The sequence below is a fragment of the Aulonocara sp. 'chitande type north' Nkhata Bay genome, linkage group LG22, assembly GCF_057382095.1.
Source record: "Aulonocara sp. 'chitande type north' Nkhata Bay isolate Kocher_YH1m ecotype deep benthic linkage group LG22, A_spYH_male_GT1.1, whole genome shotgun sequence".
In the NCBI taxonomy this organism is placed as follows: Eukaryota; Metazoa; Chordata; class Actinopteri; order Cichliformes; family Cichlidae; genus Aulonocara; species Aulonocara sp. 'chitande type north' Nkhata Bay.
In genome coordinates this window covers 10,266,611-10,293,886 of record NC_141364.1, presented here as the reverse complement: position 1 = coordinate 10,293,886, position 27,276 = coordinate 10,266,611, and the positions used below count along the sequence as shown (strand labels likewise).

At 41.0% G+C, this 27,276-nt stretch overlaps 2 protein-coding genes and 2 pseudogenes across 2 annotated transcripts; all 4 read right to left on the bottom strand.

The window, feature by feature from the left end:
• Nucleotides 1–974: 974 nt before the first annotated feature.
• Nucleotides 975–3,418, bottom strand: LOC147303540 (uncharacterized; annotated as a pseudogene).
• Nucleotides 3,419–4,765: 1,347 nt separating this feature from the next.
• Nucleotides 4,766–6,575, bottom strand: LOC147303539 (uncharacterized; annotated as a pseudogene).
• A 773-nt stretch (nucleotides 6,576–7,348) lies between these two features.
• LOC147303538 (uncharacterized) lies at nucleotides 7,349–10,136 on the bottom strand. The gene has a single exon (XM_086280919.1). The coding sequence runs from the start codon at nucleotides 10,079–10,081 to the stop codon at nucleotides 8,567–8,569; it is 1,515 nt and encodes a 504-aa protein (XP_086137045.1). The 5' UTR covers nucleotides 10,082–10,136; the 3' UTR covers nucleotides 7,349–8,566.
• Nucleotides 10,137–12,001: 1,865 nt separating this feature from the next.
• Nucleotides 12,002–26,154, bottom strand: LOC147303537 (uncharacterized). The gene is made up of 4 exons (XM_086281272.1): nucleotides 23,743–26,154; nucleotides 19,950–21,464; nucleotides 16,158–17,672; nucleotides 12,002–13,880 (listed from the first exon to the last, which is right to left on the bottom strand). The coding sequence occupies exons 1-4, from the start codon at nucleotides 25,247–25,249 to the stop codon at nucleotides 12,358–12,360; spliced, it is 6,060 nt and encodes a 2,019-aa protein (XP_086137398.1). The 5' UTR covers nucleotides 25,250–26,154; the 3' UTR covers nucleotides 12,002–12,357.
• Nucleotides 26,155–27,276: the final 1,122 nt, after the last annotated feature.

Below are 27,276 nucleotides of genomic sequence, written 5' to 3'. Positions count from 1 at the left end.
CAGGAATCTGCACAGTTCAAGTCCTTTGTTTAGGTGTGGGATATTCATTAATCGCCACCACTTTGGCGCTAAGGGGCCGCACCTGACCACGTCCCACTTCCCTGCTCAAGTATGTTACAGTGGCCTTGGCAAATTCACACTTTGTCAGGTTGAGTGTCAGCGCTTATTAATCTTGAAACCTGCATGACACACTGGCAGACAGAAAAGACCATTCGGTGAAAATATCAATTCTGGGGATCTGGAACATGGAAAGTAGAATATCTAAACAACATTATTGGTGTGTTTTGCCTCAGTGTTATTGATATTTATATGCTTATATTTTCACAATTGCAAAATCTCACTGTGGATATAAGAGCCAAATTGTGGATATTTTGCATCCACTTTATTGTGTAATATTTTAATTGATTGTATTTGATGGCTTAGGCCCCAGGAAGACTAGCAACCACTGTTGTGGAAGCTAATGGAGTTCCTTATAAATAAGCAGACAAATAAACACTATTCTAATCTTATATTACATTCTTAGCAAATTTACAGCAAATGAAACAAAGCACAAAGTCACAGTTGTTTTTTTTATTTTATTTTTTTTATTTTATTTTGTGGTTTGACGCTGTTTCTTAACTCAAAATGTCCTGTTGTAATTGGACATTTTGAGCTAAGAAACAGCGCCAAGCCCCAACAACACTTCCCTCATGGTGCTTTATATTGTAAGGTGAAGACCCTACAATAATGCACAAAAACTAACCCCCTAGAGCAAGCACATTGGCGACAGTGGGAAGGAAAAACTCACTTTTAAAAGAGAGAAACCTCCGGCAGAACCAGGCTCTGAGATGGGGGTGGCCATCTGCCTCGGCCAGTTAGTGATGAGGGAAGGAAGTTGGGGTTTTAAAATGTAATTTAGGTTGCTGAATTAAAAGAATATTTGACGCCAGTTTAAGAGTTTTGTAACAGAATCACGTGCACGTTTCAGTTCGATTTTAGCGTGCTCATGAGAAAACCCTCAAGATGACATTTTGGCTCCTCAGCTTGGCATGTTTTTTGAATATGCTGACGACCGCTTCGTCAACCACTGGGTTGCTTGACCTCATTAACAGTATTGGAGAAGGCCACTTTTCACGGAGATCATTGGCTACTTTCAGGCCGAGTTGTTCAATGTTTTCCATGGACATTTTGTAGCTTTTGGACAAAATTTTGTTCCAGATCTTGTGGGAAAGCCTCTGTACAATAAACTCTGATGTTCCTGCATTCCATGTAGCTGCCTCATTTTCTCCCTTCATAGCGTGCATTACCAGATCTTTGGTGACATTTTTCACAGCCTCCTGGTACTCTTCCCTGTGTTTAGAGACACTAAGTACTCTTGTTGGTAATGCCAACAGGTGTTTGGTGAAGGCTGGGACAGTAATACTATCAAGCTGTTCCCTCAGATTGAAAATCAGATATTTTCCCTTGCAGTTGTGTCTTTTGCAAAGATCCTTGAGAATGGCCTTGTCTATGTTTTTCAGCCATTTGGGGGATAGATCCAAATGTTTCGGCTCAATTTCAGGCCAAATTTTTTCCATCAGGCGATCGCTAATGCAGTCAGCAGTGAGGCGCTCTGTGAAGAGCTTGTATTTAGTGGAGACTTGTTCTATGGCCTGTGAAACCACCAACTCAATCACTTTGTTGACACACAACTTTTCCCCACTCAGACAATCAGATGAGGACGACTCTGGGGTTGCCGTCTCCTGTGTTTCAGTCTGAGACTCTACTAATTCTTTTCTCTGCGTGTCCAGTTCTGTCTGCATTTCTGGTATGTTTGTCTCTGCCTGACTTTCTTTAATCTCGCTGGAGTCCTCACTCTGTGGCTGCAGAGCTTTCTTGTCCTCCTCCAGTTCTTTCTCTTCTTTCTCTGCATCCTGACATTTTGTGATGGCCTCTTTGACTTCTTCTGTTGTGTCCTTCACCACTTTCTGTTCTTCCAGGAGTTTCTTATTTTGTTCCTCCAGGACTTTTTTCTCCTGCTCCAGATTCTCTCTCAGTGTTTGTTCTTTCCACAGAGCATTCCACATAGTTTCTTTCAGATCTCTTTCATGTTTCTGGAGCTGCGTGAACTTGGCAGACAGAGTGTCCTTCTCCTGTTTCAGCATCAGGATTTCGTTGTCCCTCTGCTGAAGCTGCTCTTTCAGACAGTTCATCTCAAGGTCAAGGTTGCTGACCTTTTCCTGATCTGAACACGTCTGTTGCTCTTTTTCTTTGGTGGCGCTGCTCACCTGCGGTTTGCGCGACACTGATTCGTCAGTGACTCCTGCAGCTTGGTTCTCATACAGCTCCAGCTTGGTGCGCATGTTTGAAATTTGAGTCATCATCTGTTTGATTTGCTGTCTGGCTCTACTTTCACCCTCTTTTAAAAGTTTGTTTTCAGTCAGAGAGTTTTGCAAGGCTTTCCTAACCAGCATGAGGTTGTCGAGTGCACTCTTTGGCAGAGTGAAGACAAATTCTGGTTTTCCTTCCTGATTGCTCATTTTTGATATTTAACTTTGAAACAAATTTAGCGTGTTACACTAAATAAGATATTCAGATGTGAATTCGATAATCAAATGTGAATCAGGGTTTGAAGTTGGCTGTAGCAGAACAAAAGTTCGTCTAGTGAATCGCTCGTGACTGTAAGTAAGAAACGTGCTTGACCAGTGTGCTGTTTCACCCCTATTTATAGAATTTTGGTGACTGTGATGTCATGGCCTCATTCTCTTTGCTTTGATGTTTGAAAATAGTTCCCGCCCATTGAAAATAGGTCCCGCCCACAGGCTCTCAGAATTTGTCAGTTAAATTCATACATTAATTTGAAATGTGTTTTTGTTTATTTTTAAATTTTAATTCATCCCTCTTCTAAATTTAACCTAAGCCCATTTTCAGAGCGCTGCGTGTTCATCACAGCCATAAATATGTTAGAAATGAAGAGATTTCACTGTGTTCAAGTACCAGATTTAGTGCTAATTTTATTCAGTCATCCAGGGTTTGTTTAGCTTGTTCAAATGTTTCAGGTGCTGTAGAACATCTGATTAGTATTGTTCATTAATGCTTGTTTCCTATTCCTGTTCAAAGTAATACTCTGCGCACGCAGCCAGTGAGAAAACGTCTAACGCTAGACCCGCCCCCGGGAGTCAAGCTGCTTGCATCTAATGTCTCTCAGTTACATAGTAAACAAAGCTTGCAAGGAATCAGGAATCCAGCATCATTACTAAACATCTAACAGGTGCCAAAAAAAAGAGCAACATTGAGCTGTTAACACTTCACAGCCTGCTCGTTAAACAGACAGTAGGGATCCAGTAGGACTGGACACAACATCAAGCCTCTTGGCTTCTGGTTTGATAACTTCACTCATTTAAAAAAAGAAAAATGCTGTAACACATCAGTGTGACATGTTTGCTTTCATCCTGCATCCAATTAAAACACAGAGAATATGTGTACTAGTTTTTTTTAAGGTGATCTTTTTATTTTTCAACAGCTTATTACTAATTACGGATTTTGGGGACTACTAAAAATCATGACACATCAGGAAAAAAAATCTTATAAAGGACGTGAAGCGATGTCACTGATGTTGTCACTGCTGATGTGACGCTATACCTTGTTTATGGTAGTACCTGACCTGCCATAAAGTTATGTTAACGCTGTGCTTTAGATTACAGCCAGGAGTGTGGCAGAGGAGGAATTTTGCACTTTCATATAAAATCCACTTTTGGACTAAGTAGATCAGTTAATGGCTGGACTATGGAGGAGAAGTTTTTGCAGAAGTTCCTGTAATAACCTACCATTCCCAGGAATCTGCACAGTTCAAGTCCTTTGTTTAGGTGTGGGATATTCATTAATCGCCACCACTTTGGCGCTAAGGGGCCGCACCTGACCACGTCCCACTTCCCTGCTCAAGTATGTTACAGTGGCCTTGGCAAATTCACACTTTGTCAGGTTGAGTGTCAGCGCTTATTAATCTTGAAACCTGCATGACACACTGGCAGACAGAAAAGACCATTCGGTGAAAATATCAATTCTGGGGATCTGGAACATGGAAAGTAGAATATCTAAACAACATTATTGGTGTGTTTTGCCTCAGTGTTATTGATATTTATATGCTTATATTTTCACAATTGCAAAATCTCACTGTGGATATAAGAGCCAAATTGTGGATATTTTGCATCCACTTTATTGTGTAATATTTTAATTGATTGTATTTGATGGCTTAGGCCCCAGGAAGACTAGCAACCACTGTTGTGGAAGCTAATGGAGTTCCTTATAAATAAGCAGACAAATAAACACTATTCTAATCTTATATTACATTCTTAGCAAATTTACAGCAAATGAAACAAAGCACAAAGTCACAGTTGTTTTTTTTATTTTATTTTTTTTATTTTATTTTGTGGTTTGACGCTGTTTCTTAACTCAAAATGTCCTGTTGTAATTGGACATTTTGAGCTAAGAAACAGCGCCAAGCCCCAACAACACTTCCCTCATGGTGCTTTATATTGTCAGGTGAAGACCCTACAATAATGCACAAAAACTAACCCCCTAGAGCAAGCACATTGGCGACAGTGGGAAGGAAAAACTCACTTTTAAAAGAGAGAAACCTCCGGCAGAACCAGGCTCTGAGATGGGGGTGGCCATCTGCCTCGGCCAGTTAGTGATGAGGGAAGGAAGTTGGGGTTTTAAAATGTAATTTAGGTTGCTGAATTAAAAGAATATTTGATGCCAGTTTAAGAGTTTTGTAACAGAATCACGTGCACGTTTCAGTTCGATTTTAGCGTGCTCATGAGAAAACCCTCAAGATGACATTTTGGCTCCTCAGCTTGGCATGTTTTTTGAATATGCTGACGACCGCTTCGTCAACCACTGGGTTGCTTGACCTCATTAACAGTATTGGAGAAGGCCACTTTTCACGGAGATCATTGGCTACTTTCAGGCCAAGTTGTTCAATGTTTTCCATGGACATTTTGTAGCTTTTGGACAAAATTTTGTTCCAGATCTTGTGGGAAAGCCTCTGTACAATAAACTCTGATGTTCCTGCATTCCATGTAGCTGCCTCATTTTCTCCCTTCATAGCGTGCATTACCAGATCTTTGGTGACATTTTTCACAGCCTCCTGGTACTCTTCCCTGTGTTTAGAGACACTAAGTACTCTTGTTGGTAATGCCAACAGGTGTTTGGTGAAGGCTGGGACAGTAATACTATCAAGCTGTTCCCTCAGATTGAAAATCAGATATTTTCCCTTGCAGTTGTGTCTTTTGCAAAGATCCTTGAGAATGGCCTTGTCTATGTTTTTCAGCCATTTGGGGGATAGATCCAAATGTTTCGGCTCAATTTCAGGCCAAATTTTTTCCATCAGGCGATCGCTAATGCAGTCAGCAGTGAGGCGCTCTGTGAAGAGCTTGTATTTAGTGGAGACTTGTTCTATGGCCTGTGAAACCACCAACTCAATCACTTTGTTGACACACAACTTTTCCCCACTCAGACAATCAGATGAGGACGACTCTGGGGTTGCCGTCTCCTGTGTTTCAGTCTGAGACTCTACTAATTCTTTTCTCTGCGTGTCCAGTTCTGTCTGCATTTCTGGTATGTTTGTCTCTGCCTGACTTTCTTTAATCTCGCTGGAGTCCTCACTCTGTGGCTGCAGAGCTTTCTTGTCCTCCTCCAGTTCTTTCTCTTCTTTCTCTGCATCCTGACATTTTGTGATGGCCTCTTTGACTTCTTCTGTTGTGTCATTCACCACTTTCTGTTCTTCCAGGAGTTTCTTATTTTGTTCCTCCAGGACTTTTTTCTCCTGCTCCAGATTCTCTCTCAGTGTTTGTTCTTTCCACAGAGCATTCCACATAGTTTCTTTCAGATCTCTTTCATGTTTCTGGAGCTGCGTGAACTTGGCAGACAGAGTGTCCTTCTCCTGTTTCAGCATCAGGATTTCGTTGTCCCTCTGCTGAAGCTGCTCTTTCAGACAGTTCATCTCAAGGTCAAGGTTGCTGACCTTTTCCTGATCTGAACACGTCTGTTGCTCTTTTTCTTTGGTGGCGCTGCTCACCTGCGGTTTGCGCGACACTGATTCGTCAGTGACTCCTGCAGCTTGGTTCTCATACAGCTCCAGCTTGGTGCGCATGTTTGAAATTTGAGTCATCATCTGTTTGATTTGCTGTCTGGCTCTACTTTCACCCTCTTTTAAAAGTTTGTTTTCAGTCAGAGAGTTTTGCAAGGCTTTCCTAACCAGCATGAGGTTGTCGAGTGCACTCTTTGGCAGAGTGAAGACAAATTCTGGTTTTCCTTCCTGATTGCTCATTTTTGATATTTAACTTTGAAACAAATTTAGCGTGTTACACTAAATAAGATATTCAGATGTGAATTCGATAATCAAATGTGAATCAGGGTTTGAAGTTGGCTGTAGCAGAACAAAAGTTCGTCTAGTGAATCGCTCGTGACTGTAAGTAAGAAACGTGCTTGACCAGTGTGCTGTTTCACCCCTATTTATAGAATTTTGGTGACTGTGATGTCATGGCCTCATTCTCTTTGCTTTGATGTTTGAAAATAGTTCCCGCCCATTGAAAATAGGTCCCGCCCACAGGCTCTCAGAATTTGTCAGTTAAATTCATACATTAATTTGAAATGTGTTTTTGTTTATTTTTAAATTTTAATTCATCCCTCTTCTAAATTTAACCTAAGCCCATTTTCAGAGCGCTGCATGTTCATCACAGCCATAAATATGTTAGAAATGAAGAGATTTCACTGTGTTCAAGTACCAGATTTAGTGCTAATTTTATTCAGTCATCCAGGGTTTGTTTAGCTTGTTCAAATGTTTCAGGTGCTGTAGAACATCTGATTAGTATTGTTCATTAATGCTTGTTTCCTATTCCTGTTCAAAGTAATACTCTGCGCACGCAGCCAGTGAGAAAACGTCTAACGCTAGACCCGCCCCCGGGAGTCAAGCTGCTTGCATCTAATGTCTCTCAGTTACATAGTAAACAAAGCTTGCAAGGAATCAGGAATCCAGCATCATTACTAAACATCTAACAGGTGCCAAAAAAAAGAGCAACATTGAGCTGTTAACACTTCACAGCCTGCTCGTTAAACAGACAGTAGGGATCCAGTAGGACTGGACACAACATCAAGCCTCTTGGCTTCTGGTTTGATAACTTCACTCATTTAAAAAAAGAAAAATGCTGTAACACATCAGTGTGACATGTTTGCTTTCATCCTGCATCCAATTAAAACACAGAGAATATGTGTACTAGTTTTTTTTAAGGTGATCTTTTTATTTTTCAACAGCTTATTACTAATTACGGATTTTGGGGAATACTAAAAATCATGACACATCAGGAAAACAAAATCTTATAAAGGACGTGAAGCGATGTCACTGATGTTGTCACTGCTGATGTGACGCTATACCTTGTTTATGGTAGTACCTGAACTGCCATAAAGTTATGTTAACGCTGTGCTTTAGATTACAGCCAGGAGTGTGGCAGAGGAGGAATTTTGCACTTTCATATAAAATCCACTTTTGGACTAAGTAGATCAGTTAATGGCTGGACTATGGAGGAGAAGTTTTTGCAGAAGTTCCTGTAATAACCTACCATTCCCAGGAATCTGCACAGTTCAAGTCCTTTGTTTAGGTGTGGGATATTCATTAATCGCCACCACTTTGGCGCTAAGGGGCCGCACCTGACCACGTCCCACTTCCCTGCTCAAGTATGTTACAGTGGCCTTGGCAAATTCACACTTTGTCAGGTTGAGTGTCAGCGCTTATTAATCTTGAAACCTGCATGACACACTGGCAGACAGAAAAGACCATTCGGTGAAAATATCAATTCTGGGGATCTGGAACATGGAAAGTAGAATATCTAAACAACATTATTGGTGTGTTTTGCCTCAGTGTTATTGATATTTATATGCTTATATTTTCACAATTGCAAAATCTCACTGTGGATATAAGAGCCAAATTGTGGATATTTTGCATCCACTTTATTGTGTAATATTTTAATTGATTGTATTTGATGGCTTAGGCCCCAGGAAGACTAGCAACCACTGTTGTGGAAGCTAATGGAGTTCCTTATAAATAAGCAGACAAATAAACACTATTCTAATCTTATATTACATTCTTAGCAAATTTACAGCAAATGAAACAAAGCACAAAGTCACAGTTGTTTTTTTTATTTTATTTTTTTTATTTTATTTTGTGGTTTGACGCTGTTTCTTAACTCAAAATGTCCTGTTGTAATTGGACATTTTGAGCTAAGAAACAGCGCCAAGCCCCAACAACACTTCCCTCATGGTGCTTTATATTGTAAGGTGAAGACCCTACAATAATGCACAAAAACTAACCCCCTAGAGCAAGCACATTGGCGACAGTGGGAAGGAAAAACTCACTTTTAAAAGAGAGAAACCTCCGGCAGAACCAGGCTCTGAGATGGGGGTGGCCATCTGCCTCGGCCAGTTAGTGATGAGGGAAGGAAGTTGGGGTTTTAAAATGTAATTTAGGTTGCTGAATTAAAAGAATATTTGACGCCAGTTTAAGAGTTTTGTAACAGAATCACGTGCACGTTTCAGTTCGATTTTAGCGTGCTCATGAGAAAACCCTCAAGATGACATTTTGGCTCCTCAGCTTGGCATGTTTTTTGAATATGCTGACGACCGCTTCGTCAACCACTGGGTTGCTTGACCTCATTAACAGTATTGGAGAAGGCCACTTTTCACGGAGATCATTGGCTACTTTCAGGCCGAGTTGTTCAATGTTTTCCATGGACATTTTGTAGCTTTTGGACAAAATTTTGTTCCAGATCTTGTGGGAAAGCCTCTGTACAATAAACTCTGATGTTCCTGCATTCCATGTAGCTGCCTCATTTTCTCCCTTCATAGCGTGCATTACCAGATCTTTGGTGACATTTTTCACAGCCTCCTGGTACTCTTCCCTGTGTTTAGAGACACTAAGTACTCTTGTTGGTAATGCCAACAGGTGTTTGGTGAAGGCTGGGACAGTAATACTATCAAGCTGTTCCCTCAGATTGAAAATCAGATATTTTCCCTTGCAGTTGTGTCTTTTGCAAAGATCCTTGAGAATGGCCTTGTCTATGTTTTTCAGCCATTTGGGGGATAGATCCAAATGTTTCAGCTCAATTTCAGGCCAAATTTTTTCCATCAGGCGATCGCTAATGCAGTCAGCAGTGAGGCGCTCTGTGAAGAGCTTGTATTTAGTGGAGACTTGTTCTATGGCCTGTGAAACCACCAACTCAATCACTTTGTTGACACACAACTTTTCCCCACTCAGACAATCAGATGAGGACGACTCTGGGGTTGCCGTCTCCTGTGTTTCAGTCTGAGACTCTACTAATTCTTTTCTCTGCGTGTCCAGTTCTGTCTGCATTTCTGGTATGTTTGTCTCTGCCTGACTTTCTTTAATCTCGCTGGAGTCCTCACTCTGTGGCTGCAGAGCTTTCTTGTCCTCCTCCAGTTCTTTCTCTTCTTTCTCTGCATCCTGACATTTTGTGATGGCCTCTTTGACTTCTTCTGTTGTGTCCTTCACCACTTTCTGTTCTTCCAGGAGTTTCTTATTTTGTTCCTCCAGGACTTTTTTCTCCTGCTCCAGATTCTCTCTCAGTGTTTGTTCTTTCCACAGAGCATTCCACATAGTTTCTTTCAGATCTCTTTCATGTTTCTGGAGCTGCGTGAACTTGGCAGACAGAGTGTCCTTCTCCTGTTTCAGCATCAGGATTTCGTTGTCCCTCTGCTGAAGCTGCTCTTTCAGACAGTTCATCTCAAGGTCAAGGTTGCTGACCTTTTCCTGATCTGAACACGTCTGTTGCTCTTTTTCTTTGGTGGCGCTGCTCACCTGCGGTTTGCGCGACACTGATTCGTCAGTGACTCCTGCAGCTTGGTTCTCATACAGCTCCAGCTTGGTGCGCATGTTTGAAATTTGAGTCATCATCTGTTTGATTTGCTGTCTGGCTCTACTTTCACCCTCTTTTAAAAGTTTGTTTTCAGTCAGAGAGTTTTGCAAGGCTTTCCTAACCAGCATGAGGTTGTCGAGTGCACTCTTTGGCAGAGTGAAGACAAATTCTGGTTTTCCTTCCTGATTGCTCATTTTTGATATTTAACTTTGAAACAAATTTAGCGTGTTACACTAAATAAGATATTCAGATGTGAATTCAATAATCAAATGTGAATCAGGGTTTGAAGTTGGCTGTAGCAGAACAAAAGTTCGTCTAGTGAATCGCTCGTGACTGTAAGTAAGAAACGTGCTTGACCAGTGTGCTGTTTCACCCCTATTTATAGAATTTTGGTGACTGTGATGTCATGGCCTCATTCTCTTTGCTTTGATGTTTGAAAATAGGTCCCGCCCATTGAAAATAGGTCCCGCCCACAGGCTCTCAGAATTTGTCAGTTAAATTCATACATTAATTTGAAATGTGTTTTTGTTTATTTTTAAATTTTAATTCATCCCTCTTCTAAATTTAACCTAAGCCCATTTTCAGAGCGCTGCGTGTTCATCACAGCCATAAATATGTTAGAAATGAAGAGATTTCACTGTGTTCAAGTACCAGATTTAGTGCTAATTTTATTCAGTCATCCAGGGTTTGTTTAGCTTGTTCAAATGTTTCAGGTGCTGTAGAACATCTGATTAGTATTGTTCATTAATGCTTGTTTCCTATTCCTGTTCAAAGTAATACTCTGCGCACGCAGCCAGTGAGAAAACGTCTAACGCTAGACCCGCCCCCGGGAGTCAAGCTGCTTGCATCTAATGTCTCTCAGTTACATAGTAAACAAAGCTTGCAAGGAATCAGGAATCCAGCATCATTACTAAACATCTAACAGGTGCCAAAAAAAAGAGCAACATTGAGCTGTTAACACTTCACAGCCTGCTCGTTAAACAGACAGTAGGGATCCAGTAGGACTGGACACAACATCAAGCCTCTTGGCTTCTGGTTTGATAACTTCACTCATTTAAAAAAAGAAAAATGCTGTAACACATCAGTGTGACATGTTTGCTTTCATCCTGCATCCAATTAAAACACAGAGAATATGTGTACTAGTTTTTTTTAAGGTGATCTTTTTATTTTTCAACAGCTTATTACTAATTACGGATTTTGGGGAATACTAAAAATCATGACACATCAGGAAAAAAAATCTTATAAAGGACGTGAAGCGATGTCACTGATGTTGTCACTGCTGATGTGACGCTATACCTTGTTTATGGTAGTACCTGAACTGCCATAAAGTTATGTTAACGCTGTGCTTTAGATTACAGCCAGGAGTGTGGCAGAGGAGGAATTTTGCACTTTCATATAAAATCCACTTTTGGACTAAGTAGATCAGTTAATGGCTGGACTATGGAGGAGAAGTTTTTGCAGAAGTTCCAGTAATAACCTACCATTCCCAGGAATCTGCACAGTTCAAGTCCTTTGTTTAGGTGTGGGATATTTATTAATCGCCACCACTTTGGCGCTAAGGGGCCGCACCTGACCACGTCCCACTTCCCTGCTCAAGTATGTTACAGTGGCCTTGGCAAATTCACACTTTGTCAGGTTGAGTGTCAGCGCTTATTAATCTTGAAACCTGCATGACACACTGGCAGACAGAAAAGACCATTCGGTGAAAATATCAATTCTGGGGATCTGGAACATGGAAAGTAGAATATCTAAACAACATTATTGGTGTGTTTTGCCTCAGTGTTATTGATATTTATATGCTTATATTTTCACAATTGCAAAATCTCACTGTGGATATAAGAGCCAAATTGTGGATATTTTGCATCCACTTTATTGTGTAATATTTTAATTGATTGTATTTGATGGCTTAGGCCCCAGGAAGACTAGCAACCCCTGTTGTGGAAGCTAATGGAGTTCCTTATAAATAAGCAGACAAATAAACACTATTCTAATCTTATATTACATTCTTAGCAAATTTACAGCAAATGAAACAAAGCACAAAGTCACAGTTGTTTTTTTTATTTTATTTTATTTTTTTTATTTTGTGGTTTGACGCTGTTTCTTAACTCAAAATGTCCTGTTGTAATTGGACATTTTGAGCTAAGAAACAGCGCCAAGCCCCAACAACACTTCCCTCATGGTGCTTTATATTGTAAGGTGAAGACCCTACAATAATGCACAAAAACTAACCCCCTAGAGCAAGCACATTGGCGACAGTGGGAAGGAAAAACTCACTTTTAAAAGAGAGAAACCTCCGGCAGAACCAGGCTCTGAGATGGGGGTGGCCATCTGCCTCGGCCAGTTAGTGATGAGGGAAGGAAGTTGGGGTTTTAAAATGTAATTTAGGTTGCTGAATTAAAAGAATATTTGACGCCAGTTTAAGAGTTTTGTAACAGAATCACGTGCACGTTTCAGTTCGATTTTAGCGTGCTCATGAGAAAACCCTCAAGATGACATTTTGGCTCCTCAGCTTGGCATGTTTTTTGAATATGCTGACGACCGCTTCGTCAACCACTGGGTTGCTTGACCTCATTAACAGTATTGGAGAAGGCCACTTTTCACGGAGATCATTGGCTACTTTCAGGCCGAGTTGTTCAATGTTTTCCATGGACATTTTGTAGCTTTTGGACAAAATTTTGTTCCAGATCTTGTGGGAAAGCCTCTGTACAATAAACTCTGATGTTCCTGCATTCCATGTAGCTGCCTCATTTTCTCCCTTCATAGCGTGCATTACCAGATCTTTGGTGACATTTTTCACAGCCTCCTGGTACTCTTCCCTGTGTTTAGAGACACTAAGTACTCTTGTTGGTAATGCCAACAGGTGTTTGGTGAAGGCTGGGACAGTAATACTATCAAGCTGTTCCCTCAGATTGAAAATCAGATATTTTCCCTTGCAGTTGTGTCTTTTGCAAAGATCCTTGAGAATGGCCTTGTCTATGTTTTTCAGCCATTTGGGGGATAGATCCAAATGTTTCGGCTCAATTTCAGGCCAAATTTTTTCCATCAGGCGATCGCTAATGCAGTCAGCAGTGAGGCGCTCTGTGAAGAGCTTGTATTTAGTGGAGACTTGTTCTATGGCCTGTGAAACCACCAACTCAATCACTTTGTTGACACACAACTTTTCCCCACTCAGACAATCAGATGAGGACGACTCTGGGGTTGCCGTCTCCTGTGTTTCAGTCTGAGACTCTACTAATTCTTTTCTCTGCGTGTCCAGTTCTGTCTGCATTTCTGGTATGTTTGTCTCTGCCTGACTTTCTTTAATCTCGCTGGAGTCCTCACTCTGTGGCTGCAGAGCTTTCTTGTCCTCCTCCAGTTCTTTCTCTTCTTTCTCTGCATCCTGACATTTTGTGATGGCCTCTTTGACTTCTTCTTTTGTGTCATTCACCACTTTCTGTTCTTCCATGAGTTTCTTATTTTGTTCCTCCAGGACTTTTTTCTCCTGCTCCAGATTCTCTCTCAGTGTTTGTTCTTTCCACAGAGCATTCCACATAGTTTCTTTCAGATCTCTTTCATGTTTCTGGAGCTGCGTGAACTTGGCAGACAGAGTGTCCTTCTCCTGTTTCAGCATCAGGATTTCGTTGTCCCTCTGCTGAAGCTGCTCTTTCAGACAGTTCATCTCAAGGTCAAGGTTGCTGACCTTTTCCTGATCTGAACACGTCTGTTGCTCTTTTTCTTTGGTGGCGCTGCTCACCTGCGGTTTGCGCGACACTGATTCGTCAGTGACTCCTGCAGCTTGGTTCTCATACAGCTCCAGCTTGGTGCGCATGTTTGAAATTTGAGTCATCATCTGTTTGATTTGCTGTCTGGCTCTACTTTCACCCTCTTTTAAAAGTTTGTTTTCAGTCAGAGAGTTTTGCAAGGCTTTCCTAACCAGCATGAGGTTGTCGAGTGCACTCTTTGGCAGAGTGAAGACAAATTCTGGTTTTCCTTCCTGATTGCTCATTTTTGATATTTAACTTTGAAACAAATTTAGCGTGTTACACTAAATAAGATATTCAGATGTGAATTCGATAATCAAATGTGAATCAGGGTTTGAAGTTGGCTGTAGCAGAACAAAAGTTCGTCTAGTGAATCGCTCGTGACTGTAAGTAAGAAACGTGCTTGACCAGTGTGCTGTTTCACCCCTATTTATAGAATTTTGGTGACTGTGATGTCATGGCCTCATTCTCTTTGCTTTGATGTTTGAAAATAGTTCCCGCCCATTGAAAATAGGTCCCGCCCACAGGCTCTCAGAATTTGTCAGTTAAATTCATACATTAATTTGAAATGTGTTTTTGTTTATTTTTAAATTTTAATTCATCCCTCTTCTAAATTTAACCTAAGCCCATTTTCAGAGCGCTGCGTGTTCATCACAGCCATAAATATGTTAGAAATGAAGAGATTTCACTGTGTTCAAGTACCAGATTTAGTGCTAATTTTATTCAGTCATCCAGGGTTTGTTTAGCTTGTTCAAATGTTTCAGGTGCTGTAGAACATCTGATTAGTATTGTTCATTAATGCTTGTTTCCTATTCCTGTTCAAAGTAATACTCTGCGCACGCAGCCAGTGAGAAAACGTCTAACGCTAGACCCGCCCCCGGGAGTCAAGCTGCTTGCATCTAATGTCTCTCAGTTACATAGTAAACAAAGCTTGCAAGGAATCAGGAATCCAGCATCATTACTAAACATCTAACAGGTGCCAAAAAAAAGAGCAACATTGAGCTGTTAACACTTCACAGCCTGCTCGTTAAACAGACAGTAGGGATCCAGTAGGACTGGACACAACATCAAGCCTCTTGGCTTCTGGTTTGATAACTTCACTCATTTAAAAAAAGAAAAATGCTGTAACACATCAGTGTGACATGTTTGCTTTCATCCTGCATCCAATTAAAACACAGAGAATATGTGTACTAGTTTTTTTTAAGGTGATCTTTTTATTTTTCAACAGCTTATTACTAATTACGGATTTTGGGGAATACTAAAAATCATGACACATCAGGAAAACAAAATCTTATAAAGGACGTGAAGCGATGTCACTGATGTTGTCACTGCTGATGTGACGCTATACCTTGTTTATGGTAGTACCTGAACTGCCATAAAGTTATGTTAACGCTGTGCTTTAGATTACAGCCAGGAGTGTGGCAGAGGAGAAATTTTGCACTTTCATATAAAATCCACTTTTGGACTAAGTAGATCAGTTAATGGCTGGACTATGGAGGAGAAGTTTTTGCAGAAGTTCCTGTAATAACCTACCATTCCCAGGAATCTGCACAGTTCAAGTCCTTTGTTTAGGTGTGGGATATTCATTAATCGCCACCACTTTGGCGCTAAGGGGCCGCACCTGACCACGTCCCACTTCCCTGCTCAAGTATGTTACAGTGGCCTTGGCAAATTCACACTTTGTCAGGTTGAGTGTCAGCGCTTATTAATCTTGAAACCTGCATGACACACTGGCAGACAGAAAAGACCATTCGGTGAAAATATCAATTCTGGGGATCTGGAACATGGAAAGTAGAATATCTAAACAACATTATTGGTGTGTTTTGCCTCAGTGTTATTGATATTTATATGCTTATATTTTCACAATTGCAAAATCTCACTGTGGATATAAGAGCCAAATTGTGGATATTTTGCATCCACTTTATTGTGTAATATTTTAATTGATTGTATTTGATGGCTTAGGCCCCAGGAAGACTAGCAACCACTGTTGTGGAAGCTAATGGAGTTCCTTATAAATAAGCAGACAAATAAACACTATTCTAATCTTATATTACATTCTTAGCAAATTTACAGCAAATGAAACAAAGCACAAAGTCACAGTTGTTTTTTTTATTTTATTTTTTTTATTTTATTTTGTGGTTTGACGCTGTTTCTTAACTCAAAATGTCCTGTTGTAATTGGACATTTTGAGCTAAGAAACAGCGCCAAGCCCCAACAACACTTCCCTCATGGTGCTTTATATTGTAAGGTGAAGACCCTACAATAATGCACAAAAACTAACCCCCTAGAGCAAGCACATTGGCGACAGTGGGAAGGAAAAACTCACTTTTAAAAGAGAGAAACCTCCGGCAGAACCAGGCTCTGAGATGGGGGTGGCCATCTGCCTCGGCCAGTTAGTGATGAGGGAAGGAAGTTGGGGTTTTAAAATGTAATTTAGGTTGCTGAATTAAAAGAATATTTGACGCCAGTTTAAGAGTTTTGTAACATAATCACGTGCACGTTTCAGTTCGATTTTAGCGTGCTCATGAGAAAACCCTCAAGATGACATTTTGGCTCCTCAGCTTGGCATGTTTTTTGAATATGCTGACGACCGCTTCGTCAACCACTGGGTTGCTTGACCTCATTAACAGTATTGGAGAAGGCCACTTTTCACGGAGATCATTGGCTACTTTCAGGCCGAGTTGTTCAATGTTTTCCATGGACATTTTGTAGCTTTTGGACAAAATTTTGTTCCAGATCTTGTGGGAAAGCCTCTGTACAATAAACTCTGATGTTCCTGCATTCCATGTAGCTGCCTCATTTTCTCCCTTCATAGCGTGCATTACCAGATCTTTGGTGACATTTTTCACAGCCTCCTGGTACTCTTCCCTGTGTTTAGAGACACTAAGTACTCTTGTTGGTAATGCCAACAGGTGTTTGGTGAAGGCTGGGACAGTAATACTATCAAGCTGTTCCCTCAGATTGAAAATCAGATATTTTCCCTTGCAGTTGTGTCTTTTGCAAAGATCCTTGAGAATGGCCTTGTCTATGTTTTTCAGCCATTTGGGGGATAGATCCAAATGTTTCGGCTCAATTTCAGGCCAAATTTTTTCCATCAGGCGATCGCTAATGCAGTCAGCAGTGAGGCGCTCTGTGAAGAGCTTGTATTTAGTGGAGACTTGTTCTATGGCCTGTGAAACCACCAACTCAATCACTTTGTTGACACACAACTTTTCCCCACTCAGACAATCAGATGAGGACGACTCTGGGGTTGCCGTCTCCTGTGTTTCAGTCTGAGACTCTACTAATTCTTTTCTCTGCGTGTCCAGTTCTGTCTGCATTTCTGGTATGTTTGTCTCTGCCTGACTTTCTTTAATCTCGCTGGAGTCCTCACTCTGTGGCTGCAGAGCTTTCTTGTCCTCCTCCAGTTCTTTCTCTTCTTTCTCTGCATCCTGACATTTTGTGATGGCCTCTTTGACTTCTTCTTTTGTGTCATTCACCACTTTCTGTTCTTCCAGGAGTTTCTTATTTTGTTCCTCCAGGACTTTTTTCTCCTGCTCCAGATTCTCTCTCAGTGTTTGTTCTTTCCACAGAGCATTCCACATAGTTTCTTTCAGATCTCTTTCATGTTTCTGGAGCTGCGTGAACTTGGCAGACAGAGTGTCCTTCTCCTGTTTCAGCATCAGGATTTCGTTGTCCCTCTGCTGAAGCTGCTCTTTCAGACAGTTCATCTCAAGGTCAAGGTTGCTGACCTTTTCCTGATCTGAACACGTCTGTTGCTCTTTTTCTTTGGTGGCGCTGCTCACCTGCGGTTTGCGCGACACTGATTCGTCAGTGACTCCTGCAGCTTGGTTCTCATACAGCTCCAGCTTGGTGCGCATGTTTGAAATTTGAGTCATCATCTGTTTGATTTGCTGTCTGGCTCTACTTTCACCCTCTTTTAAAAGTTTGTTTTCAGTCAGAGAGTTTTGCAAGGCTTTCCTAACCAGCATGAGGTTGTCGAGTGCACTCTTTGGCAGAGTGAAGACAAATTCTGGTTTTCCTTCCTGATTGCTCATTTTTGATATTTAACTTTGAAACAAATTTAGCGTGTTACACTAAATAAGATATTCAGATGTGAATTCGATAATCAAATGTGAATCAGGGTTTGAAGTTGGCTGTAGCAGAACAAAAGTTCGTCTAGTGAATCGCTCGTGACTGTAAGTAAGAAACGTGCTTGACCAGTGTGCTGTTTCACCCCTATTTATAGAATTTTGGTGACTGTGATGTCATGGCCTCATTCTCTTTGCTTTGATGTTTGAAAATAGTTCCCGCCCATTGAAAATAGGTCCCGCCCACAGGCTCTCAGAATTTGTCAGTTAAATTCATACATTAATTTGAAATGTGTTTTTGTTTATTTTTAAATTTTAATTCATCCCTCTTCTAAATTTAACCTAAGCCCATTTTCAGAGCGCTGCGTGTTCATCACAGCCATAAATATGTTAGAAATGAAGAGATTTCACTGTGTTCAAGTACCAGATTTAGTGCTAATTTTATTCAGTCATCCAGGGTTTGTTTAGCTTGTTCAAATGTTTCAGGTGCTGTAGAACATCTGATTAGTATTGTTCATTAATGCTTGTTTCCTATTCCTGTTCAAAGTAATACTCTGCGCACGCAGCCAGTGAGAAAACGTCTAACGCTAGACCCGCCCCCGGGAGTCAAGCTGCTTGCATCTAATGTCTCTCAGTTACATAGTAAACAAAGCTCGCAAGGAATCACGAATCCAGCATCATTACTAAACATCTAACAGGTGCCAAAAAAAAGAGCAACATTGAGCTGTTAACACTTCACAGCCTGCTCGTTAAACAGACAGTAGGGATCCAGTAGGACTGGACACAACATCAAGCCTCTTGGCTTCTGGTTTGATAACTTCACTCATTTAAAAAAAGAAAAATGCTGTAACACATCAGTGTGACATGTTTGCTTTCATCCTGCATCCAATTAAAACACAGAGAATATGTGTACTAGTTTTTTTTAAGGTGATCTTTTTATTTTTCAACAGCTTATTACTAATTACGGATTTTGGGGAATACTAAAAATCATGACACATCAGGAAAACAAAATCTTATAAAGGACGTGAAGCGATGTCACTGATGTTGTCACTGCTGATGTGACGCTATACCTTGTTTATGGTAGTACCTGACCTGCCATAAAGTTATGTTAACGCTGTGCTTTAGATTACAGCCAGGAGTGTGGCAGAGGAGGAATTTTGCACTTTCATATAAAATCCACTTTTGGACTAAGTAGATCAGTTAATGGCTGGACTATGGAGGAGAAGTTTTTGCAGAAGTTCCTGTAATAACCTACCATTCCCAGGAATCTGCACAGTTCAAGTCCTTTGTTTAGGTGTGGGATATTCATTAATCGCCACCACTTTGGCGCTAAGGGGCCGCACCTGACCACGTCCCACTTCCCTGCTCAAGTATGTTACAGTGGCCTTGGCAAATTCACACTTTGTCAGGTTGAGTGTCAGCGCTTATTAATCTTGAAACCTGCATGACACACTGGCAGACAGAAAAGACCATTCGGTGAAAATATCAATTCTGGGGATCTGGAACATGGAAAGTAGAATATCTAAACAACATTATTGGTGTGTTTTGCCTCAGTGTTATTGATATTTATATGCTTATATTTTCACAATTGCAAAATCTCACTGTGGATATAAGAGCCAAATTGTGGATATTTTGCATCCACTTTATTGTGTAATATTTTAATTGATTGTATTTGATGGCTTAGGCCCCAGGAAGACTAGCAACCACTGTTGTGGAAGCTAATGGAGTTCCTTATAAATAAGCAGACAAATAAACACTATTCTAATCTTATATTACATTCTTAGCAAATTTACAGCAAATGAAACAAAGCACAAAGTCACAGTTGTTTTTTTTATTTTATTTTTTTTATTTTATTTTGTGGTTTGACGCTGTTTCTTAACTCAAAATGTCCTGTTGTAATTGGACATTTTGAGCTAAGAAACAGCGCCAAGCCCCAACAACACTTCCCTCATGGTGCTTTATATTGTAAGGTGAAGACCCTACAATAATGCACAAAAACTAACCCCCTAGAGCAAGCACATTGGCGACAGTGGGAAGGAAAAACTCACTTTTAAAAGAGAGAAACCTCCGGCAGAACCAGGCTCTGAGATGGGGGTGGCCATCTGCCTCGGCCAGTTAGTGATGAGGGAAGGAAGTTGGGGTTTTAAAATGTAATTTAGGTTGCTGAATTAAAAGAATATTTGACGCCAGTTTAAGAGTTTTGTAACATAATCACGTGCACGTTTCAGTTCGATTTTAGCGTGCTCATGAGAAAACCCTCAAGATGACATTTTGGCTCCTCAGCTTGGCATGTTTTTTGAATATGCTGACGACCGCTTCGTCAACCACTGGGTTGCTTGACCTCATTAACAGTATTGGAGAAGGCCACTTTTCACGGAGATCATTGGCTACTTTCAGGCCGAGTTGTTCAATGTTTTCCATGGACATTTTGTAGCTTTTGGACAAAATTTTGTTCCAGATCTTGTGGGAAAGCCTCTGTACAATAAACTCTGATGTTCCTGCATTCCATGTAGCTGCCTCATTTTCTCCCTTCATAGCGTGCATTACCAGATCTTTGGTGACATTTTTCACAGCCTCCTGGTACTCTTCCCTGTGTTTAGAGACACTAAGTACTCTTGTTGGTAATGCCAACAGGTGTTTGGTGAAGGCTGGGACAGTAATACTATCAAGCTGTTCCCTCAGATTGAAAATCAGATATTTTCCCTTGCAGTTGTGTCTTTTGCAAAGATCCTTGAGAATGGCCTTGTCTATGTTTTTCAGCCATTTGGGGGATAGATCCAAATGTTTCGGCTCAATTTCAGGCCAAATTTTTTCCATCAGGCGATCGCTAATGCAGTCAGCAGTGAGGCGCTCTGTGAAGAGCTTGTATTTAGTGGAGACTTGTTCTATGGCCTGTGAAACCACCAACTCAATCACTTTGTTGACACACAACTTTTCCCCACTCAGACAATCAGATGAGGACGACTCTGGGGTTGCCGTCTCCTGTGTTTCAGTCTGAGACTCTACTAATTCTTTTCTCTGCGTGTCCAGTTCTGTCTGCATTTCTGGTATGTTTGTCTCTGCCTGACTTTCTTTAATCTCGCTGGAGTCCTCACTCTGTGGCTGCAGAGCTTTCTTGTCCTCCTCCAGTTCTTTCTCTTCTTTCTCTGCATCCTGACATTTTGTGATGGCCTCTTTGACTTCTTCTTTTGTGTCATTCACCACTTTCTGTTCTTCCAGGAGTTTCTTATTTTGTTCCTCCAGGACTTTTTTCTCCTGCTCCAGATTCTCTCTCAGTGTTTGTTCTTTCCACAGAGCATTCCACATAGTTTCTTTCAGATCTCTTTCATGTTTCTGGAGCTGCGTGAACTTGGCAGACAGAGTGTCCTTCTCCTGTTTCAGCATCAGGATTTCGTTGTCCCTCTGCTGAAGCTGCTCTTTCAGACAGTTCATCTCAAGGTCAAGGTTGCTGACCTTTTCCTGATCTGAACACGTCTGTTGCTCTTTTTCTTTGGTGGCGCTGCTCACCTGCGGTTTGCGCGACACTGATTCGTCAGTGACTCCTGCAGCTTGGTTCTCATACAGCTCCAGCTTGGTGCGCATGTTTGAAATTTGAGTCATCATCTGTTTGATTTGCTGTCTGGCTCTACTTTCACCCTCTTTTAAAAGTTTGTTTTCAGTCAGAGAGTTTTGCAAGGCTTTCCTAACCAGCATGAGGTTGTCGAGTGCACTCTTTGGCAGAGTGAAGACAAATTCTGGTTTTCCTTCCTGATTGCTCATTTTTGATATTTAACTTTGAAACAAATTTAGCGTGTTACACTAAATAAGATATTCAGATGTGAATTCGATAATCAAATGTGAATCAGGGTTTGAAGTTGGCTGTAGCAGAACAAAAGTTCGTCTAGTGAATCGCTCGTGACTGTAAGTAAGAAACGTGCTTGACCAGTGTGCTGTTTCACCCCTATTTATAGAATTTTGGTGACTGTGATGTCATGGCCTCATTCTCTTTGCTTTGATGTTTGAAAATAGTTCCCGCCCATTGAAAATAGGTCCCGCCCACAGGCTCTCAGAATTTGTCAGTTAAATTCATACATTAATTTGAAATGTGTTTTTGTTTATTTTTAAATTTTAATTCATCCCTCTTCTAAATTTAACCTAAGCCCATTTTCAGAGCGCTGCGTGTTCATCACAGCCATAAATATGTTAGAAATGAAGAGATTTCACTGTGTTCAAGTACCAGATTTAGTGCTAATTTTATTCAGTCATCCAGGGTTTGTTTAGCTTGTTCAAATGTTTCAGGTGCTGTAGAACATCTGATTAGTATTGTTCATTAATGCTTGTTTCCTATTCCTGTTCAAAGTAATACTCTGCGCACGCAGCCAGTGAGAAAACGTCTAACGCTAGACCCGCCCCCGGGAGTCAAGCTGCTTGCATCTAATGTCTCTCAGTTACATAGTAAACAAAGCTTGCAAGGAATCAGGAATCCAGCATCATTACTAAACATCTAACAGGTGCCAAAAAAAAGAGCAACATTGAGCTGTTAACACTTCACAGCCTGCTCGTTAAACAGACAGTAGGGATCCAGTAGGACTGGACACAACATCAAGCCTCTTGGCTTCTGGTTTGATAACTTCACTCATTTAAAAAAAGAAAAATGCTGTAACACATCAGTGTGACATGTTTGCTTTCATCCTGCATCCAATTAAAACACAGAGAATATGTGTACTAGTTTTTTTTAAGGTGATCTTTTTATTTTTCAACAGCTTATTACTAATTACGGATTTTGGGGAATACTAAAAATCATGACACATCAGGAAAAAAAAAATCTTATAAAGGACGTGAAGCGATGTCACTGATGTTGTCACTGCTGATGTGACGCTATACCTTGTTTATGGTAGTACCTGACCTGCCATAAAGTTATGTTAACGCTGTGCTTTAGATTACAGCCAGGAGTGTGGCAGAGGAGGAATTTTGCACTTTCATATAAAATCCACTTTTGGACTAAGTAGATCAGTTAATGGCTGGACTATGGAGGAGAAGTTTTTGCAGAAGTTCCTGTAATAACCTACCATTCCCAGGAATCTGCACAGTTCAAGTCCTTTGTTTAGGTGTGGGATATTCATTAATCGCCACCACTTTGGCGCTAAGGGGCCGCACCTGACCACGTCCCACTTCCCTGCTCAAGTATGTTACAGTGGCCTTGGCAAATTCACACTTTGTCAGGTTGAGTGTCAGCGCTTATTAATCTTGAAACCTGCATGACACACTGGCAGACAGAAAAGACCATTCGGTGAAAATATCAATTCTGGGGATCTGGAACATGGAAAGTAGAATATCTAAACAACATTATTGGTGTGTTTTGCCTCAGTGTTATTGATATTTATATGCTTATATTTTCACAATTGCAAAATCTCACTGTGGATATAAGAGCCAAATTGTGGATATTTTGCATCCACTTTATTGTGTAATATTTTAATTGATTGTATTTGATGGCTTAGGCCCCAGGAAGACTAGCAACCACTGTTGTGGAAGCTAATGGAGTTCCTTATAAATAAGCAGACAAATAAACACTATTCTAATCTTATATTACATTCTTAGCAAATTTACAGCAAATGAAACAAAGCACAAAGTCACAGTTGTTTTTTTTATTTTATTTTTTTTATTTTATTTTGTGGTTTGACGCTGTTTCTTAACTCAAAATGTCCTGTTGTAATTGGACATTTTGAGCTAAGAAACAGCGCCAAGCCCCAACAACACTTCCCTCATGGTGCTTTATATTGTAAGGTGAAGACCCTACAATAATGCACAAAAACTAACCCCCTAGAGCAAGCACATTGGCGACAGTGGGAAGGAAAAACTCACTTTTAAAAGAGAGAAACCTCCGGCAGAACCAGGCTCTGAGATGGGGGTGGCCATCTGCCTCGGCCAGTTAGTGATGAGGGAAGGAAGTTGGGGTTTTAAAATGTAATTTAGGTTGCTGAATTAAAAGAATATTTGACGCCAGTTTAAGAGTTTTGTAACAGAATCACGTGCACGTTTCAGTTCGATTTTAGCGTGCTCATGAGAAAACCCTCAAGATGACATTTTGGCTCCTCAGCTTGGCATGTTTTTTGAATATGCTGACGACCGCTTCGTCAACCACTGGGTTGCTTGACCTCATTAACAGTATTGGAGAAGGCCACTTTTCACGGAGATCATTGGCTACTTTCAGGCCGAGTTGTTCAATGTTTTCCATGGACATTTTGTAGCTTTTGGACAAAATTTTGTTCCAGATCTTGTGGGAAAGCCTCTGTACAATAAACTCTGATGTTCCTGCATTCCATGTAGCTGCCTCATTTTCTCCCTTCATAGCGTGCATTACCAGATCTTTGGTGACATTTTTCACAGCCTCCTGGTACTCTTCCCTGTGTTTAGAGACACTAAGTACTCTTGTTGGTAATGCCAACAGGTGTTTGGTGAAGGCTGGGACAGTAATACTATCAAGCTGTTCCCTCAGATTGAAAATCAGATATTTTCCCTTGCAGTTGTGTCTTTTGCAAAGATCCTTGAGAATGGCCTTGTCTATGTTTTTCAGCCATTTGGGGGATAGATCCAAATGTTTCGGCTCAATTTCAGGCCAAATTTTTTCCATCAGGCGATCGCTAATGCAGTCAGCAGTGAGGCGCTCTGTGAAGAGCTTGTATTTAGTGGAGACTTGTTCTATGGCCTGTGAAACCACCAACTCAATCACTTTGTTGACACACAACTTTTCCCCACTCAGACAATCAGATGAGGACGACTCTGGGGTTGCCGTCTCCTGTGTTTCAGTCTGAGACTCTACTAATTCTTTTCTCTGCGTGTCCAGTTCTGTCTGCATTTCTGGTATGTTTGTCTCTGCCTGACTTTCTTTAATCTCGCTGGAGTCCTCACTCTGTGGCTGCAGAGCTTTCTTGTCCTCCTCCAGTTCTTTCTCTTCTTTCTCTGCATCCTGACATTTTGTGATGGCCTCTTTGACTTCTTCTGTTGTGTCATTCACCACTTTCTGTTCTTCCAGGAGTTTCTTATTTTGTTCCTCCAGGACTTTTTTCTCCTGCTCCAGATTCTCTCTCAGTGTTTGTTCTTTCCACAGAGCATTCCACATAGTTTCTTTCAGATCTCTTTCATGTTTCTGGAGCTGCGTGAACTTGGCAGACAGAGTGTCCTTCTCCTGTTTCAGCATCAGGATTTCGTTGTCCCTCTGCTGAAGCTGCTCTTTCAGACAGTTCATCTCAAGGTCAAGGTTGCTGACCTTTTCCTGATCTGAACACGTCTGTTGCTCTTTTTCTTTGGTGGCGCTGCTCACCTGCGGTTTGCGCGACACTGATTCGTCAGTGACTCCTGCAGCTTGGTTCTCATACAGCTCCAGCTTGGTGCGCATGTTTGAAATTTGAGTCATCATCTGTTTGATTTGCTGTCTGGCTCTACTTTCACCCTCTTTTAAAAGTTTGTTTTCAGTCAGAGAGTTTTGCAAGGCTTTCCTAACCAGCATGAGGTTGTCGAGTGCACTCTTTGGCAGAGTGAAGACAAATTCTGGTTTTCCTTCCTGATTGCTCATTTTTGATATTTAACTTTGAAACAAATTTAGCGTGTTACACTAAATAAGATATTCAGATGTGAATTCGATAATCAAATGTGAATCAGGGTTTGAAGTTGGCTGTAGCAGAACAAAAGTTCGTCTAGTGAATCGCTCGTGACTGTAAGTAAGAAACGTGCTTGACCAGTGTGCTGTTTCACCCCTATTTATAGAATTTTGGTGACTGTGATGTCATGGCCTCATTCTCTTTGCTTTGATGTTTGAAAATAGTTCCCGCCCATTGAAAATAGGTCCCGCCCACAGGCTCTCAGAATTTGTCAGTTAAATTCATACATTAATTTGAAATGTGTTTTTGTTTATTTTTAAATTTTAATTCATCCCTCTTCTAAATTTAACCTAAGCCCATTTTCAGAGCGCTGCGTGTTCATCACAGCCATAAATATGTTAGAAATGAAGAGATTTCACTGTGTTCAAGTACCAGATTTAGTGCTAATTTTATTCAGTCATCCAGGGTTTGTTTAGCTTGTTCAAATGTTTCAGGTGCTGTAGAACATCTGATTAGTATTGTTCATTAATGCTTGTTTCCTATTCCTGTTCAAAGTAATACTCTGCGCACGCAGCCAGTGAGAAAACGTCTAACGCTAGACCCGCCCCCGGGAGTCAAGCTGCTTGCATCTAATGTCTCTCAGTTACATAGTAAACAAAGCTTGCAAGGAATCAGGAATCCAGCATCATTACTAAACATCTAACAGGTGCCAAAAAAAAGAGCAACATTGAGCTGTTAACACTTCACAGCCTGCTCGTTAAACAGACAGTAGGGATCCAGTAGGACTGGACACAACATCAAGCCTCTTGGCTTCTGGTTTGATAACTTCACTCATTTAAAAAAAGAAAAATGCTGTAACACATCAGTGTGACATGTTTGCTTTCATCCTGCATCCAATTAAAACACAGAGAATATGTGTACTAGGTTTTTTTAAGGTGATCTTTTTATTTTTCAACAGCTTATTACTAATTACGGATTTTGGGGAATACTAAAAATCATGACACATCAGGAAAACAAAATCTTATAAAGGACGTGAAGCGATGTCACTGATGTTGTCACTGCTGATGTGACGCTATACCTTGTTTATGGTAGTACCTGAACTGCCATAAAGTTATGTTAACGCTGTGCTTTAGATTACAGCCAGGAGTGTGGCAGAGGAGGAATTTTGCACTTTCATATAAAATCCACTTTTGGACTAAGTAGATCAGTTAATGGCTGGACTATGGAGGAGAAGTTTTTGCAGAAGTTCCTGTAATAACCTACCATTCCCAGGAATCTGCACAGTTCAAGTCCTTTGTTTAGGTGTGGGATATTCATTAATCGCCACCACTTTGGCGCTAAGGGGCCGCACCTGACCACGTCCCACTTCCCTGCTCAAGTATGTTACAGTGGCCTTGGCAAATTCACACTTTGTCAGGTTGAGTGTCAGCGCTTATTAATCTTGAAACCTGCATGACACACTGGCAGACAGAAAAGACCATTCGGTGAAAATATCAATTCTGGGGATCTGGAACATGGAAAGTAGAATATCTAAACAACATTATTGGTGTGTTTTGCCTCAGTGTTACTGATATTTATATGCTTATATTTTCACAATTGCAAAATCTCACTGTGGATATAAGAGCCAAATTGTGGATATTTTGCATCCACTTTATTGTGTAATATTTTAATTGATTGGGCAGCACGGTGGCACGGTGGTTAGCACTGTTGCCTCACAGCAAGAAGGTCCTGAGTTCAATTCCACCATCAGGCCGGGGTCTTTCTGTGTGGAGTTTGCATGTTCTCCCCGTGTTTGCGTGGGTTCCCTCCGGGTACTCCGGCTTCCTCCCACCGTCCAAAGACATGCACTTAGTGGGGATAGGTTAATTGGATAATCCAAATTGTCACTAGGTGCGAATGGAAGTGAGTGCGAATGGTTGTCTGTCCCTGTATGTTGGCCCTGCGACAGACTGGCGACCTGTCCCGGGTGTACCCCGCCTCTCGCCCTATGACGGCTGGGATA

Bases quoted from the DNA above. Each gene is read 5' to 3' on its own strand.
- LOC147303538 (XM_086280919.1), bottom strand. From the start codon at position 10,081: ATGAGCAATCAGGAAGGAAAACCAGAATTTGTCTTCACTCTGCCAAAG.
- LOC147303537 (XM_086281272.1), bottom strand. From the start codon at position 25,249: ATGAGCAATCAGGAAGGAAAACCAGAATTTGTCTTCACTCTGCCAAAG. The intron at 21,465-23,742 runs TCTCATGAGCAC...TTCAAAGTTAAA, and splicing joins AAATGTCATCTTGAGGGTTT to TATCAAAAATGAGCAATCAG. The intron at 13,881-16,157 runs TCTCATGAGCAC...TTCAAAGTTAAA, and splicing joins AAATGTCATCTTGAGGGTTT to TATCAAAAATGAGCAATCAG.